Here is a 15257-nt window from a genome sequence, read left to right on the forward strand (position 1 = left end):
ACACGTTCACTCTGGCCTACATGAATATGGCTTGAAGAGAGAGAGTTTTAGAATAACAGGCGCGACGGAAGAAGGGTTTTAGGTTGGTTCGGGATGTAAGAGTCTGACGTGGCAGTCATCTGAAACCATCCAAACCCCCTTTAGTTTAGTGTAAATTGCGGGATTTCGGACGCTGGATCGGTCCGGACAATTTAGGTAACTGTAGACTAAAAGTATCTGGTCCAAATGCTTGCGATCGATTTGGTGAGGCGCGATATATAGACGGTACTACTCCCCTAACAGAAATGCTACTGGTGCAGTAGACCGTAGTATTAAGCTGGAGTATCTTGCAACCGAAAGATGGGTGAATGCATGATGAACGCGCTTGCTCGAGGGCAAAACGGCCATTTTGAACACTCCCCCGGCCTCTACTAAAAGCTTTGCTCTGCGAGCTCACTCCACTCAGCAGGTGTCCACTCCACTCCACTCGAGACAAAGCCATGGCGTCTCCCGCTCCAATCCCGGCAACGCCGCTCCTCGCCATCGCCATCCTCGCCGTGCTCGTCTCCGCCACCACAGCCGGCCCGGCGTGCTCGGAGTCCGACCGGGACGCGCTGCTGTCGATCCGCGCGGCGCTGTCGGAGGCGCACCTCGGCGTCTTCTCGACGTGGAAGGGCGCGGATTGCTGCGCCAACTGGTACGGCGTGAGCTGCGACCCCACGAGCGGCCGCGTGGCCGACCTGACCCTCCGCGGCGAAGCCGAGGACGCCGTCATGGCCCCCGACGGCCACCCCGCCTCGGGCGTCATGTCCGGCTACATCTCCGACCACGTCTGCCACCTCGACGCTCTGTCCTCTCTCATACTCGCCGACTGGAAGCAGATATCCGGGCCCATCCCGTCCTGCGTCGCCACCTCTCTTCCCAACCTCCGTATCCTCGAGCTTCCCGCCAACCGCCTCACGGGCGAGATCCCGCCGTCCATCGGCAGCCTCTCCCGCCTCATCGTGCTCAACCTCGCCGACAACCTCCTCTCCGGCGCCATTCCCAGCTCCATCGCCTCCCTCGCATCCATCAAGCACCTCGACCTCGCCAACAACCAGCTCACCGGCAGTATCCCAGCCAACATCGGCAACCTCGCCACGCTCAGCCGCGCGGTGCTCAGCCGGAACCGGCTGTCGGGACCCATCCCTCCGTCCATCGGGTCCCTCACCCGGCTCGCGGACCTGGACCTCTCCGAGAACCGTCTCACCGGCGCCATCCCGGACAGCCTCGGGTCGTCGGGCAGCGGCGTGCTCACCTCGCTGCACCTCGGCGGCAACCGCATCTCCGGGCGGATCCCGGCAAAGCTGCTGGGGGCGAAGGGGCTCGCGATCGTGAACCTGAGCCGGAACGCCGTGGAGGGCCCCATCCCGGACGCGTTCACGGGCAGGTCCTACTTCATCGTGCTGGACCTGTCGCGGAACCGGCTGACCGGCGGCGTGCCGCGGTCCCTGGCATCGGCGGCGTACGTGGGGCACCTCGACCTCAGCCACAACCGGCTGTGCGGCACCATCCCGGCGGGCCCGCCGTTCGACCACCTCGCCGCCGAGTCCTTCGCCAGCAACAGCTGCCTCTGCGGGGCCCCGCTCGGCAAGTGCACGTGAACGAGAGGTGGATCGCCAGAGCCATCCGATCGCGTCGACCCGACTTCGGATGATTTTTACTACCGTGGCGCCCGTGCGTGTGTGATATACTGTACTGATGATATACCTAGCCCGGTAGCCGTGTACCAAGGTCCAAGTGCCAACTGTGTGCTTAACTTTTACTATAGTTTTTTTTCTAATTTGTACTACTATAGGTTAGTCATGGAAGAAGATAAATAGTGTACTGCCGATCGTGTGTGAGCGAGGAAGAGGCAGGGAAATGGAGAGAATCCTCCTCCATTCCTCTTCATTTCCCTTTTTCATTTCCCAGTGATTTCCATGAGAGTGTGCTACTAGCACTATGAACTTTGGACTGTTAAGCTACAAGCATTTGGCGCTGCCGGAAGCAAGGGCAATGCTGAGAGCCTGTGAGAAGTGTGTATTTGTTTACTCCTTTTCTAAAGTCAAACCTCATAAAGTTTGACCAACTTTATAGAAAAAAAAACGAACATTCACAATGTGAAATCATTATCATTAGATGCGTCGTGACTTAAATTTCCATATTGTATACTTTAGCATTGTCAATGTTAATATTTTTCATATAAATATGATCGAAGTTTGATTTCATACAATTCTTATATGCAGAGTAAAAAAAGCACCGCAGGAGTATTTTAACTCGTGATTTGCTCCCGCAGTTTCGAGCACATGCGGACAACAACCTTAGCATGAGCATATGGATATAATAATGGTATGAACATGTAAACTCGTGCTGCATAATCACCGGAATGTGATTTTGGCCCCTCTGTAATTACTTCCACCAGTTTTCAGCCTTGCTTCCTGGTACCCTGTCCTGTCATGTTCCTTAAACCAACACAGCACAGTAACCAGTGCAGCTGCTCCTGTCGTGTTCCATGAACACACGAAAAACTATTTGAAGCCAAGAGATGGTCAGACGGCACAAGTGCACAGCCCACAGACAGGGACACTTTTCCTTTGGTGAACTTTGACAGCTTATCGTTTCGTACAACTGCTCTTTACTACCAGCTCAAGATCTGAGCAATAGCCGTGCTTGGAAATGCATTGGAATTTTGGACCACTCCCCCTTTCAATTTCTTTAGATCGGAAAGCTAGGCATCTTGAACAGTACCGTTGCACATGGAGTAGCTTTTATTTTTCCCAAATGATAAAAATCTGAAGTTAGTTTTTTGCAATTTCCGAGCGAACGACCTGAGACCGTCAGATTTGTACGCACGAATATTGGCACACGTCCCACGCCATCTCAACATCGAGCGGTCTTTCGCTCCGGGGTAAAAACTACGCCAACGGGTCAATGAAAAAGCCCAAGTCCCCCCACCCACTGCTTTGGTTGGCCTCTGTCTCATTTCCCCCCTCCCACACTGTCTCGATTCGGCCCGGAGTCGCTCGCTCTGCTCCGCCGCGAGCTTCCTCCTGACCCGCGCACGCAGCCATCCGGAGCATCGCCCGATGCCGGTGAGCCCACCGAGCCACACCGCCGTTATCCTTCCTGATTTCTCTCATCTTTCACTTTTTCCTCTCTTCCTAGCCCATCCATGATGACAACAGTTACCGCACCGAGGTACTCCTCCTGCTGCTCATTGCCAACGCCACGGTTCCCAAAGAGCATCGGATCGCCATGATTTGGCCGATGAGGTCAATGGCTAGCAGATGACTAGGATGTGGGGGCGCGACGGGTGCTGGGGCTCCCTCCCGGGTGAAGGGGGGTCGTGCGCCGGTGAAGTCTGAGGTCGGCATCGAAGAGTGAAACGCGGCCGAGCCGTAAATTCCTCCAGGCCTCACAATGCAAGACGCTTAGGGGAGGTGCTTAGAGAAATAAATCAGTATTTCTTTAAGCAGCGGTGCTTATTTGTAGAGGATAGACACTTAATTAGCCGTCTCTCCTATAGAAATAGGCACTGGTACTTGATAAAAAAATTATTTATTTTTAAGCATCTCTCTAAGCACCTAGCATTGTACAAGGTCTTATTGAGGTTCATTTTAGTGCCCGGCTATGCTTCTTGTCCCCTTCCGAATGTCATGAAACAAAAAATGAACATCCCTCTGTGTGTATTTTATGCATCTACTGTATGGCGGCAGGCAATGTTTTCATCTTACAAAATTTGTGGAAGACTAGCTATTGTCCTTTTGATAGGTCTGTGTGTAAAAAATTGCCATTTAGACCAACTAAAGAAGATGATGTTAGATATTCACGGCCTTGGAGTGTATGAATGGCAATTTACTAATTTTGTCTCCTAAATCATGGCATTTTTTAAAGTTTTTTGGTTTGTTTGTATCTCACATGGCAAATGTATGAACTTTCTCTCTCCTGGTCACATGGCAGTTCCATAATTTTTTTTTGTTTTGTTGAGCGGCAAGTTTACAAAAAAAATCATTCGCTCACATGGCAAATCTACAAATGTAGTCCTCTCCAACATGCCTCATTTTTTACTCCATGACAATTAGTTTGTATTTCTTTTCCGAGTGGTAACTTTTTTACCCATGAAAAATGGCAAATTATGTTGTGTCTCCACGGTGAAATAGGATATATTATTTTCCATGTCATCTTCAAATTCATCGCCATGGGAAACTTTTTTTTTACCCATGACAATTAGTAGTTATTTTTCTGTTCTTGTCACATAATCTCTTCAAGATGGTGTTGAGGTTAGTTTTTGTGGATTTCTTGATTGGATTAGGGGCCTTGTGCGGCTTTGTTAGGAGAAAAGTAGTTTGCACTAGTCCCGTGGCAAATATAATTTCAGAGTAATGACAAAAATATTAGGTAAGTAATAGTTTTGTACTAGCTAGTCCCATCATATATATTATTGGCCCATGGCAAATTTAGAGCATGGCAAAAAATCTGCCACATACGGCAATTTTTTTAGAGCTGTGCCATTTCCCCCCCTACATCATGGCAATTTTTCTACAAGTTTTTGTTCTTCTCATTGAAAAATATGTACAACACATTGCTCTACATCATGACATTTTCCATGAATGCTATCGATTTTCTAAAACTTGCCATGTCTATTTGTACTATTTTTTTCTCAATATTGCCATCATGTTTATTAATCACACAACAAAACTTAAAGTTTTATCCCTCTACAATATCCATGACAATTTTAATAATATAAATATTTTTACAGCTATCCATATGATCCCTTTTTGGTTCAAATTCTATACTTTTTTCCATGTCACCAATATGTTGTTGTCCCCTCATTTGTGATGACCAATATATTTTTCCTTAAAAAAATTGCCATGTCTATTCTGTAATTTGTTCTTTTCATTTTCCATGACCTATGGACCATGTTATTTTTTTTGTTGGCAGAATGGGAATTTTATTCTTTAGATCATGACAATTTTTTTAGTCAGAGCATGGAAATTAATTAATTAATTATGTTTCCCAAAACATGGCAAATTTAATTGAAAATTGGGAACAATTTTACGAATACACTTGTCTCATGTATCCATGGAAATTCCTAAATTTGCCATCCTTTCAAAGAATAAATAACTTAACTTGGTTATCCCTATCAAAAGAACAAATTTCGAAAAAAAAATCATGTCCCCGTTACAATTTTTCAAAAGATGAAATGTTTTTTTAGAGAACAATCTTCTTATTTTTGCCATGTGAACTTTTATTTATAAGTATCATGGCAATTTGTTTTAATTAGACCATGGTACTTTATTATAAGCACAATAGAAAAAAAATATTAATTGGACTATAACATTTTTATTAACTAGACCATGTTATTTTTATTGTTGGCACTTGAAAGCACAAGTGCTCCTTGGGTGATTTTGGAAATTAATGTCAACATATCGCTTGTTGGACTAATAGTTTCATCTAATATATTTCAAATGAGTTCACAGTGGAGTGGCAAGGACAAGAGGTGTGGACCCCTTCAAAATGCTAAGGACAAATATTGACAAAAGCTCAAGACTCTTCATTTCTATTTTGGTGATCCAAGATCACACTGAGTCCATAGGAAAGCCAATACTATAAAAAGGGGATGAGGTGTTACTTAATGGTCTACTTGCTCAAATGCTTTGTGATATTGCTCCAAAACCCTCAACCACTTTCTCCATCCAAATATGTCCAAAACCTAATTCGCAAACTCGGCCCCACCGATATTTCCTACCCGGACCCACCGAGTTCACTTGACATAGCCACTACTAGAAACCCTAACAGTTCGGTCACACCGATACAGATCTCTCTCTCGACGAGATGCCCTTGCAAACTCCATGTGTCTTGTTGTAATTATTTCGGTCTCACCAAAATGTTGCAATCATTCTCACCGAGTTTGCTTGATAGATTCTCTGAGTGCTTATTGTTTCACTTGAATCTATGCATTATGCCTAGCTAGGGGCATAAAACGATAATGCTTGTTGGGAGGCAACCCAATGAATAAAATTTATTTTTCTCTTTTTCTTTCTGTTCTTGAGTGTTTGCACAACTATGCCTCTAATTAGATGTGTTATTATGTTTTAATTAGTGTTTATGCCAAGTAAAGCCTTTGGGATCATGTTGGGTGATAGTTGATTTGATCTTGTTGAAAAACAGAAACTTTTGCGCCTAGTAGAAGAATTTTAAAAAATCACAGAAACGTGATTTTGCTCTGAATTTTAAAAGACCTCTTTCTTATAACGATCATCGGTATTTTACTTGGAGCTATATTTTTATTCATCATATATCATGAGTTTTGCTTGGAGCGTCTTGTATTATATGAGTCTTTGCCTGTTTTTCTTTTTGGTTCGCCACAATCATCCTTGCTGGACACACCTATTTGGGATAGCCATAACTATGCTATGATTTTTTAGAATTTCTTGCTTCACTTAATTTTTTTGAGCTATGGAATGCTCTAGTGCTTCTCTTATATCTTTTTGAGCACGATGTGCTTTAATTTTTGAAGAAATACTCTCATGCTTCACTTAGATTTATTTGAGAGTTAGTAAGAATTTTGAAGAAATTCTCTCATGCTTCACTTATATTATTTTGAGAGATGAAAATTTTTATGCTCATGTTCTTCACTTAAATTTGTTTGAGCTTGTCAAAAGCAATTGCAATATATGAACTTAGTCCCAAAGTGATAGATATTCAAGAGGGATATAATAAAAGCTTTCATGAAGATCATTGGACAAAATAAATTTGATTCTTTGTAATAGTTTTGAGATATGATCATAGTGATATGTGAGTCATGTTGGTGAGTAATTATGCTTTAGTAAGAATATTGGTGTTAAGGTTTGTGCAAGAGGGATATAATAAAAGCTTTCATGAAGATCATTGGACAAAATAAACTTGATTCTTTGTTGAGATATGATCATAGTGATATGTGAGTCATGTTGGTGAGTAATTATGCTTTAGTAAGAATATTGGTGTTAAGGTTTGTGATTCCCTATGCAAGCACGAAAGTCAATAGTTATGCAATGGTGCATTATTCGGTGTTAGTTATGCTTAATGCTCGCTTATGTGAATTTTAACCTGTTCTTGAGTGTTTGCACAACTATGCCTCTAATTAGATGTGTTATTATGTTTTAATTAGTGTTTATGCCAAGTAAAGCCTTTGGGATCATGTTGGGTGATAGTTGATTTGATCTTGTTGAAAAACAGAAACTTTTGCGCCTAGTAGAAGAATTTTAAAAAATCACAGCAACGTGATTTTCCTCTGAATTTTAAAAGACCTATTTCTTCTAACGATCATCGGTATTTTACTTGGAGCTATATTTTTATTCATCATATATCATGAGTTTTGCTTGGAGCGTCTTGTATTATATGAGTCTTTTCTTGTTTTTCTTTTTGGTTCACCACAATCATCCTTGCTGGACACACCGATTTGGGATAGCCATAATTATGCTATGATTTGTTAGAATTGCTCTATGTGCTTCACTTAATTTTTTTTGAGCTATGGAATTGCTCTAGTGCTTCTCTTATATCTTTTTGAGCACGGTGTGCTTTAATTTTTGAAGAAATACTCTCATGCTTCACTTAGATTTATTTGAGAGTTAGTAAGAATTTTGAAGAAATTCTCTCATGCTTCACTTATATTATTTTGAGAGATGAAAACTTTTATGCTCATGTTCTTCACTTAAATTTGTTTGAGCTTGTCAAAAGCAATTGCAATATATGAACTTAGTCCCAAAGTGATAGATATTCAAGAGGGATATAATAAAAGCTTTCATGAAGACCACTGGACAAAATAAACTTGATTCTTTGTAATAGTTTTGAGATATGATCATAGTGATATGTGAGTCATGTTGGTGAGTAATTATGCTTTAGTAAGAATATTGGTGTTGAGGTTTGTGATTCCCTATGCAAGCACGAAAGTCAATAGTTTTGCAATGAAATTACATCCTACTTGTGGTGCATTATTCGGTGTTAGTTATGCTTAATGCTCGCTTATGTGAATTTTTGTTTCTTGGTTGGTTGCTTCTCAATCTATTTGCTAGCCTCCACTTGTACTAAGTAGAAATACTACTTGTGCATCCAAAATCCTTAACCCAGTTTTGCCATATGAGTCCACCGTACCTACCTATATGCGGTATTTCGGTGTCATTCTAAGCAAATTTGTATGTGCCATCTATAATTTTAAAAATGAATTTCCTTTTTGTGTGCCCGTACAGCTCATGAAGCGGCAGGGGGTGGCCAATATTTTCCATGCCAGATGTGTTATTCTCAAGATGAGTGTTTATTCACTTGTGATTGCATGAGAGTACGGCGGTAATAGGGATGCCCAGTCCCAAAATGAAAAATAAATTTACTTTATGTTGTCAAATAATAAATTCCTTGGAAAGCGTTGGTATGGAAGGCACCCATGGATACGGCTAGCCATGGATTATGAAAGAATGGTGGAAAAATGAATAAACTTTATTTTATGTTCACGAAACACACTCGCATATTAGCTACACACTCGCATATATCTAGCATGGAAAGTGTTGGGAATTACTCGGTCGTTTTCGTTGACGGGAAAAGCATGCCTCTCAAATTTTTTTATCTCTCAATTTTTTCTTTGAGCTCTGGCACCTCTACAAATCCCTACTTCCCTCTGCGAAGGGCCTATCTATTTACTTTATGTAATTTTTATTTTTATTTGAGTCTCCATCTTCTCCTATAATGCACCAATTAAGGGGCACTATGATCATACTTGAGCATTGGATGTAGCTAATATGCGAGTGTGTTTCGTGAATGGATGAATGATTGAGCATGATGGGCTAGGGATAACTCTCTTTAGTGTTGATATTTTGAAAGACATGGTTGCTTGTTGATATGCTTGAGTATTGAAATCTTCATGTCAAAACTAGACTATTGCTTTGAACCATATAAGACTACAAATGTCCATGCTACAAAAGAAAATAATATGTGATGAACATGTTAGGCAGCATTTCACATCAAAAATTCTGTTTTTATCATTTACCTACTCGATGACGAGCAGGAATTAAGCTTGGGGATGCTGATACGTCTCCAACGTATCTATAATTTTTGATTGTTCCATGCTATTATATTATCATTCTTGGATTTTTATATTCATTTTGTAGCAACTTTATATCATTTTTTGGGACTAACCTATTGACATAGTGCCCAGTGCCAATTGCTGTTTTTTACTTCATAGAATATCTGTACCAAATGGAGTCCAAGCGCAGCAAAACTTTTTGGAGATTTTTTCTGGACCAGAAGACACCGTGTGGTCCAAGAAAGTACCAGAGGGGAGGCCCGTAGTGAGCACAACCCACCAGGGCGCGCCCAGGAGCCTAGGCGCGCCTAGGGGGGTTGTGCCCCCCACGGAGCCCCCCCTGCACCGCCTCTTCGCCCTATAAATTCCCAAATATTCCATAAACCCTAGGGGAGTTGACGAAACACAATTTCAGCCGCCGCAAGTTCCAGAACCATGAGATCCAATCTAACACCATCACGGAGGGGTTCATCATCCTCATTGGTGCCTCTCCGATGATGCGTGAGTAGTCCATCATAGACCTAAGGGTCCGTAGGCAGTAGCTAGATGGCTTCCTCTCTCTCTTTTGATTCTCAATACAATGGTCTCTTGGAGATCTATTTGATGTAACTATTTTTTTGTGATGTGTTTGTTGGGATCCGACGAACTTTGAGTTTATGATCAGATCTATATCCATGAATATTATTTGAGTCTTCTTTGATCTCTTATATGCATGATTATTTATAGCCTCGTATTCTTCTTCGAATCTTTGGTTTAGTTAGGCCAACTAGATCGATTTTTATTGCCATGGGAAGAGGTGCTTTGTGATGGGTTCGGTCTTGCGGTGTTCTTTCCCAGTGACAGAAGGGGCAACAAGACACGCATGTATCATTGCTATTAAGGATAACAAGATGGGCGCTACTCCTACATGAATAGATCTCGTCTACATCATGTCATCATTCTTATTGCATTACTCCATTTCTCCATGAACTTAATACACTACATGCATGCTGGATAGAGGTCGATGTGTGGAGTAATAGTAGTAGATGCAGGCAGGAGTCGGTCTACTAATCTTGGACGTGATGCCTATATATTGATCATTGCCTTGGATATCGTCATAATTATTCGATCTTCTATCAATTGCCCAACAGTAATTTGTTTACCCACCGTGCACTATTTCTTGAGAGAAGCCACTAGAGAAATCTACGGCCCGCGGGTCTATTTTCCCATCATATACTTTCAGATCTACATTGCTATTTGCCTTTTCCTTTATTTGCATATTTTATTTTCATATCTATATTATCAAAAACCCAAAAATACCCCGCTGAATTTTATTTGCCGATATTCTATTTGCATCTATCAATCTATCTATTTACCAATCGCTTACCCGAGAGGGATTGACAACCCCTCTTACGCGCCGGGTTGCATATTTGTTCTTTGTGTGCAGGTACCATTTACATAGCGTTGCTTGGTTCTCCTACTGGATTGATACCTTGGTTTCACAACTGAGGGAAATACCTAGCGTAGCTGTACTGCATCATCCCTTCCTCTTTGTGGAAATACTGACGCAGTTTCAAGCGACATCAACCCCCTCGCAAGCATCCACAACTACGAGAAAAGTATTAAGATTAAATCTAACCATAGCACTAAACTTTTGGATCCAAATCGGTCCCTTACGAAGTAGCACATATACTAGGGTGTAAGCTTCTGTCACTCTAGCAACCCATCATCTAATAACTACTCCACAATGCATTCCCCTAGGCCCAAAGATGGTGAAGTGCCATGTAGTCGATGTTCACATGACACCACTAAGGGAATCACAACATACATATCATCAAAATATGGGACACATATCAAGTTCACATGATTACTTGCAACATTACTTCTCCCGTGACATCAAGAACAAAAGTAAGTACTCACAAATGATAATCATGCTCAAGATCAGAGGGGTATTAAATAGCACAATGGATCTGAACATATAATCTTCCACCAAATAAACCATATAGTAATCAACTACAAGATGTAATCCACACTTCTGGTCACCCACAGGTACCAATCTGAGGTTCCGGTACAAAGATTGAACACAAGAGATGAACTAGGGTTTGAGAGGAGATGGTGTTGTTGAAGATGTTGATGGAGATTGGCCTCCCAAAGATGAGAGGGTCGTTGGTGATGACGATGGCTTCAATTTCCCCCGTAGGGAGGGAAGTTCCCCTGGCGGAATCGCTCCGCCGGAGTGCAAAAGTGCTCCTGCCCAAGTTCCGCCTCGAGACGGCGGCGCTCCACCCCAAAAGTCCTCTCCTTATTTTTTCTAGGTAAAAATGACTTATATACTAGAAGATGGGCACCGGAGGTGGGCTGGGCCGACCACAACCCACCAGGGCGCGCCTGGGAGGCCTGGTGCTCTAGTGTCTTGTGCTCACTAGGTGGCCCCCCTCCGGTAGTTATTTGCTCTACTATTTTTCATATATTCCAAAAATATTCTCCATAAATTTTCACCTCATTTGGAGATGTGCAGAATAGGTATCTCTGACATAGCTTTATCAGTCCAGAATTCCAGTTGCCGGCATTCTCCCTCTTTGTGTAGACCGTACATATTATTAGAGAAAAGGCATTAGAATTACTCCCAAAAGCATTATTATGCATAAAACCATTATAAATAACAGTAGGGAATCATGATGTAAAATGGACGTATCAACTCCCCCAAGCTTAGACCTCGCTTGTGTTGGGGAACGTAGTATTTCAAAAAAATCCCTACGATCACGCAAGATCTATCTAGGAGAAGCATAGCAACGAGCGGGGAGAGTGTGTCCGCGTACCCTCGTAGACCGAAAGCGGAAGCGTTTAGTAACGCGGTTGATGTAGTCGAATGTCTTCGCGATCCAACCGATCCAAGTACCGAACGCACGGCACCTCCGCGATCTGCACACGTTCAGCTCGGTGACGTTCCTCGAACTCTTGATCCAGTTGAGGCCGAGGGAGAGTTTCGTCAGCACGACGGCATGGTGACGGTGATGATGAAGTTACCGGCGCAGGGCTTCGCTTAAGCACTACGACGATATGACCGAGGTGTAAAACTGTGGAGGGGGGCACCGCAAACGGCTAAAGATCAACTTGTGTGTCTATGGGGTGCCCCTCCCCCGTATATAAAGGAGGGAGGGAGGAGGCCAGCCGGCCCCTAGAGGCGCGCCCCAAGGAGAGGAGTCCTACTAGGACTCCAAGTCCTAGTAGGATTCCACTTGGTGGAAGGGGGGAAGAAGGAAGGAGAGGGAGAGGGAGAGGGAAAGAGGGGCCGCGCCCCCCTCCCCTAGTCCTATTCGGACTCCCCTTGGGAAGGGGGCACGCCACCTCCCGGCTGCTGCCCTCTCTCTCCCCTAAGGCGCACTAAGGCCCATTACTTCCCCGGGGGGTTCCGGTAACCCCTCCGGCACTCCGGTTTTATCCGAAACTATCCGGAACACTTCCGGTGCCCGAATAACATGGTCCAATATATCAATATTTATGTCTCGACCATTTTGAGACTCCTCGTCATGTCCGTCATCTCATCCCGGACTCCGAACAACCTTCGGTACATCAAAACACATAAACTCATAATACGAATCGTCATCGAACGTTAAGCGTGCGGACCCTACGGGTTCGAGAACTATGTAGACATGACCGATACACATCTCTGGTCAATAACCAATAGCGGAACCTAGATGCTCATATTGGCTCCTACATATTCTACGAAGATCTTTATCAGTCAAACCGCATAACAACATACATTGTTCCCTTTGTCATCGGTATGTTACTTGCCCGAGATTCGATCGTAGGTATCACCATACCTAGTTCAATCTTGTTACCGGCAAGTCTCTTTACTCGTTCCATGATGCATCATCCTGCAACTAACTCATTAGTCACATTGCTTGCAAGGCTTATAGTGATGTACATTACCGAGAGGGCCCAGAGATACCTCTCTGACAAATCCTAATCTCGATCTATGCCAACTCAACAAACACTATCGGAGACACCAGTAGAGCATCTTTATAATCACCCAGTTACGTTGTGACGTTTGATAGCACACTAAGTGTTCCTCCGGTTTTCGGGAGTTGCATAATCTCATAGTCATAGGAACATGTATAAGTCATGAAGAAAGCAATAGCAATAAACTAAATGATCATAGTGCTAAGCTAACGGATGGGTCTTGTCCATCACCTCATTCTCTAATGATGTGATCCCGTTCATCAAATGACAACACATGTCTATGGCTAGGAAACTTAACCATCTTTGATTAACGAGCTAGTCTAGTAGAGGCATACTAGGGACACTCTATTTGTCTATGTATTCACACATGTACTAAGTTTCCAGTTAATACAATTCTAGCATGAATAATAAACATTTATCATGATAGAAGGAAATATAAATAACAACTTTATTATTGCCTCTAGGGCATATTTCCTTCAGTCTCCCACTTGCACTAGAGTCAATAATCTAGATTACATAGTAATGATTCTAACACCCAAGGAGTCTTGGTGCTGATCATGTTTTGCTCGTGAGAGAGGCTTAGTCAAAAGTTCTGCAACATTCAGATCCGTATGCATTTTGCAAACTTCTATGTCACCCTCCTTGACTAGATCGCGGATGGAATTGAAGCGTCTCTTGATGTGCTTGGTTCTCTTATGAAATCTGGATTCCTTTGCCAAGGAAATTGCTCCAGTATTGTCACAAAATATTTTCATTGGACCCAATGCACTAGGTATGACACCTAGATCGGATATGAACTCCTTCATCCAGACTCCTTCATTTGCTGCTTCCGAAGCAGCTATGTACTCCGCTTCACACGTAGATCCCGCCACGACGCTCTGTTTGGAACTGCACCAACTGACAGCTCCACCATTCAATATAAATATGTATCCAGTTTGTGACTTAGAGTCATCTGGATCAGTGTCAAAGCTTGCATCAACGTAACCATTTACGACGAGCTCTTTGTCACCTCCATAAATGAGAAACATATCCATAGTCCTTTTCAGGTATTTCAGGATGTTCTTGACCGCTGTCCAGTGATCCACTCCTGGATTACTCTGGTACCTCCCTACTATACTTATAGCAAGGCACACATCAGGTCTGGTACACAGCATTGCACACATGATAGAACCTATGGCTGAGGCATAGGGAATGACTTCCATTTTCTCTCTATCTTCTGAAGTGGTTGGGCATTGAGTCTCACTCAACTTCACACCTTATAACACAGGCAAGAACCCTTTCTTTGACTGATCCATTTTGAACGTCTTCAAAATCTTATCAAGGTATGTGCTTTGTGAAATTCCAATTAAGTGTCTTGATCTATCCCTATAGATCTTGATGCCCAATATGTAAGCAGCTTCACCGAGGTTTTTCATAGAAAAACTCTTATTCAAGTATCCTTTTATGCTATCCAGAAATTCTATATCATTTCCAATCAACAATATGTCATCCACATATAATATTAGAAATGCTACAGAGCTCCCACTCACTTTCTTGTAAATACAGACTTCTCCAAAAGTCTGTATAAAACCATATGCTTTGATCACACTATCAAAACGTTTATTCCAACTCCGAGAGGCTTGCACCAGTCCATAAATGGATCGCTGGAGCTTGCACACTTTGTTAGCACCCTTTGGATTGACAAAACCTTCTGGTTGCATCATATACAACTCTTCTTCTAGAAATCCATTCAGGAATGCAATTTTGACGTCCATTTGCCAAATTTCATAATCATAAAATGCGGCAATTGCTAACATGATTCGGACAGACTTAAGCATCGCTACGGGTGAGAAAGTCTCATCGTAGTCAACTCCTTGAACTTGTCGAAAACCTTTTGCAACAAGTCAAGCTTTGTAGACAGTAACATTACCGTCAGCGTCAGTCTTCTTCTTGAAGATCCATTTATTTTCTATGGCTTGCCGATCATCGGGCAAGTCAACCAAAGTCCACACTTTGTTCTCATACATGGATCCCATCTCAGATTTCATGGCCTCAAGCCATTTCGCGGAATCTGGGTTCATCACCGCTTCATCATAGTTCGTAGGTTCGTCATGGTCAAGTAAGATGATGTCCAGAATAGGATTACCATACCACTTTGGTGGATCTTACTCTGGTTGACCTACAAGGTTTGGTAGTAACTTGATTAGAAGCTTCATGATCATCATCATTAGCTTCCTCACTAATTGGTGTAGGAACCACTTGAACTGATTTCTGTGATGAA

At 42.9% G+C, this 15257-nt stretch overlaps 1 protein-coding gene across 1 annotated transcript; it reads left to right on the forward strand.

Moving 5' to 3' along the window:
* The first annotated feature begins 386 nt into the window (after nucleotides 1-386).
* On the forward strand, nucleotides 387-2138 carry LOC123169110 (DNA damage-repair/toleration protein DRT100-like). Its single transcript, XM_044586954.1, has one exon. It carries the CDS (start codon nucleotides 480-482, stop codon nucleotides 1620-1622), a length of 1143 nt encoding a protein of 380 aa, XP_044442889.1. The 5' UTR covers nucleotides 387-479; the 3' UTR covers nucleotides 1623-2138.
* Nucleotides 2139-15257: the final 13119 nt, after the last annotated feature.

This window comes from Triticum aestivum, chromosome 7D, assembly GCF_018294505.1.
Source record: "Triticum aestivum cultivar Chinese Spring chromosome 7D, IWGSC CS RefSeq v2.1, whole genome shotgun sequence".
Classification (NCBI taxonomy): Eukaryota; Viridiplantae; Streptophyta; class Magnoliopsida; order Poales; family Poaceae; genus Triticum; species Triticum aestivum.

Excerpts from the sequence above, each read along its gene's own strand:
- LOC123169110 (XM_044586954.1), top strand. The coding sequence starts at position 480 with ATGGCGTCTCCCGCTCCAATCCCGGCAACGCCGCTCCTCGCCATCGCC.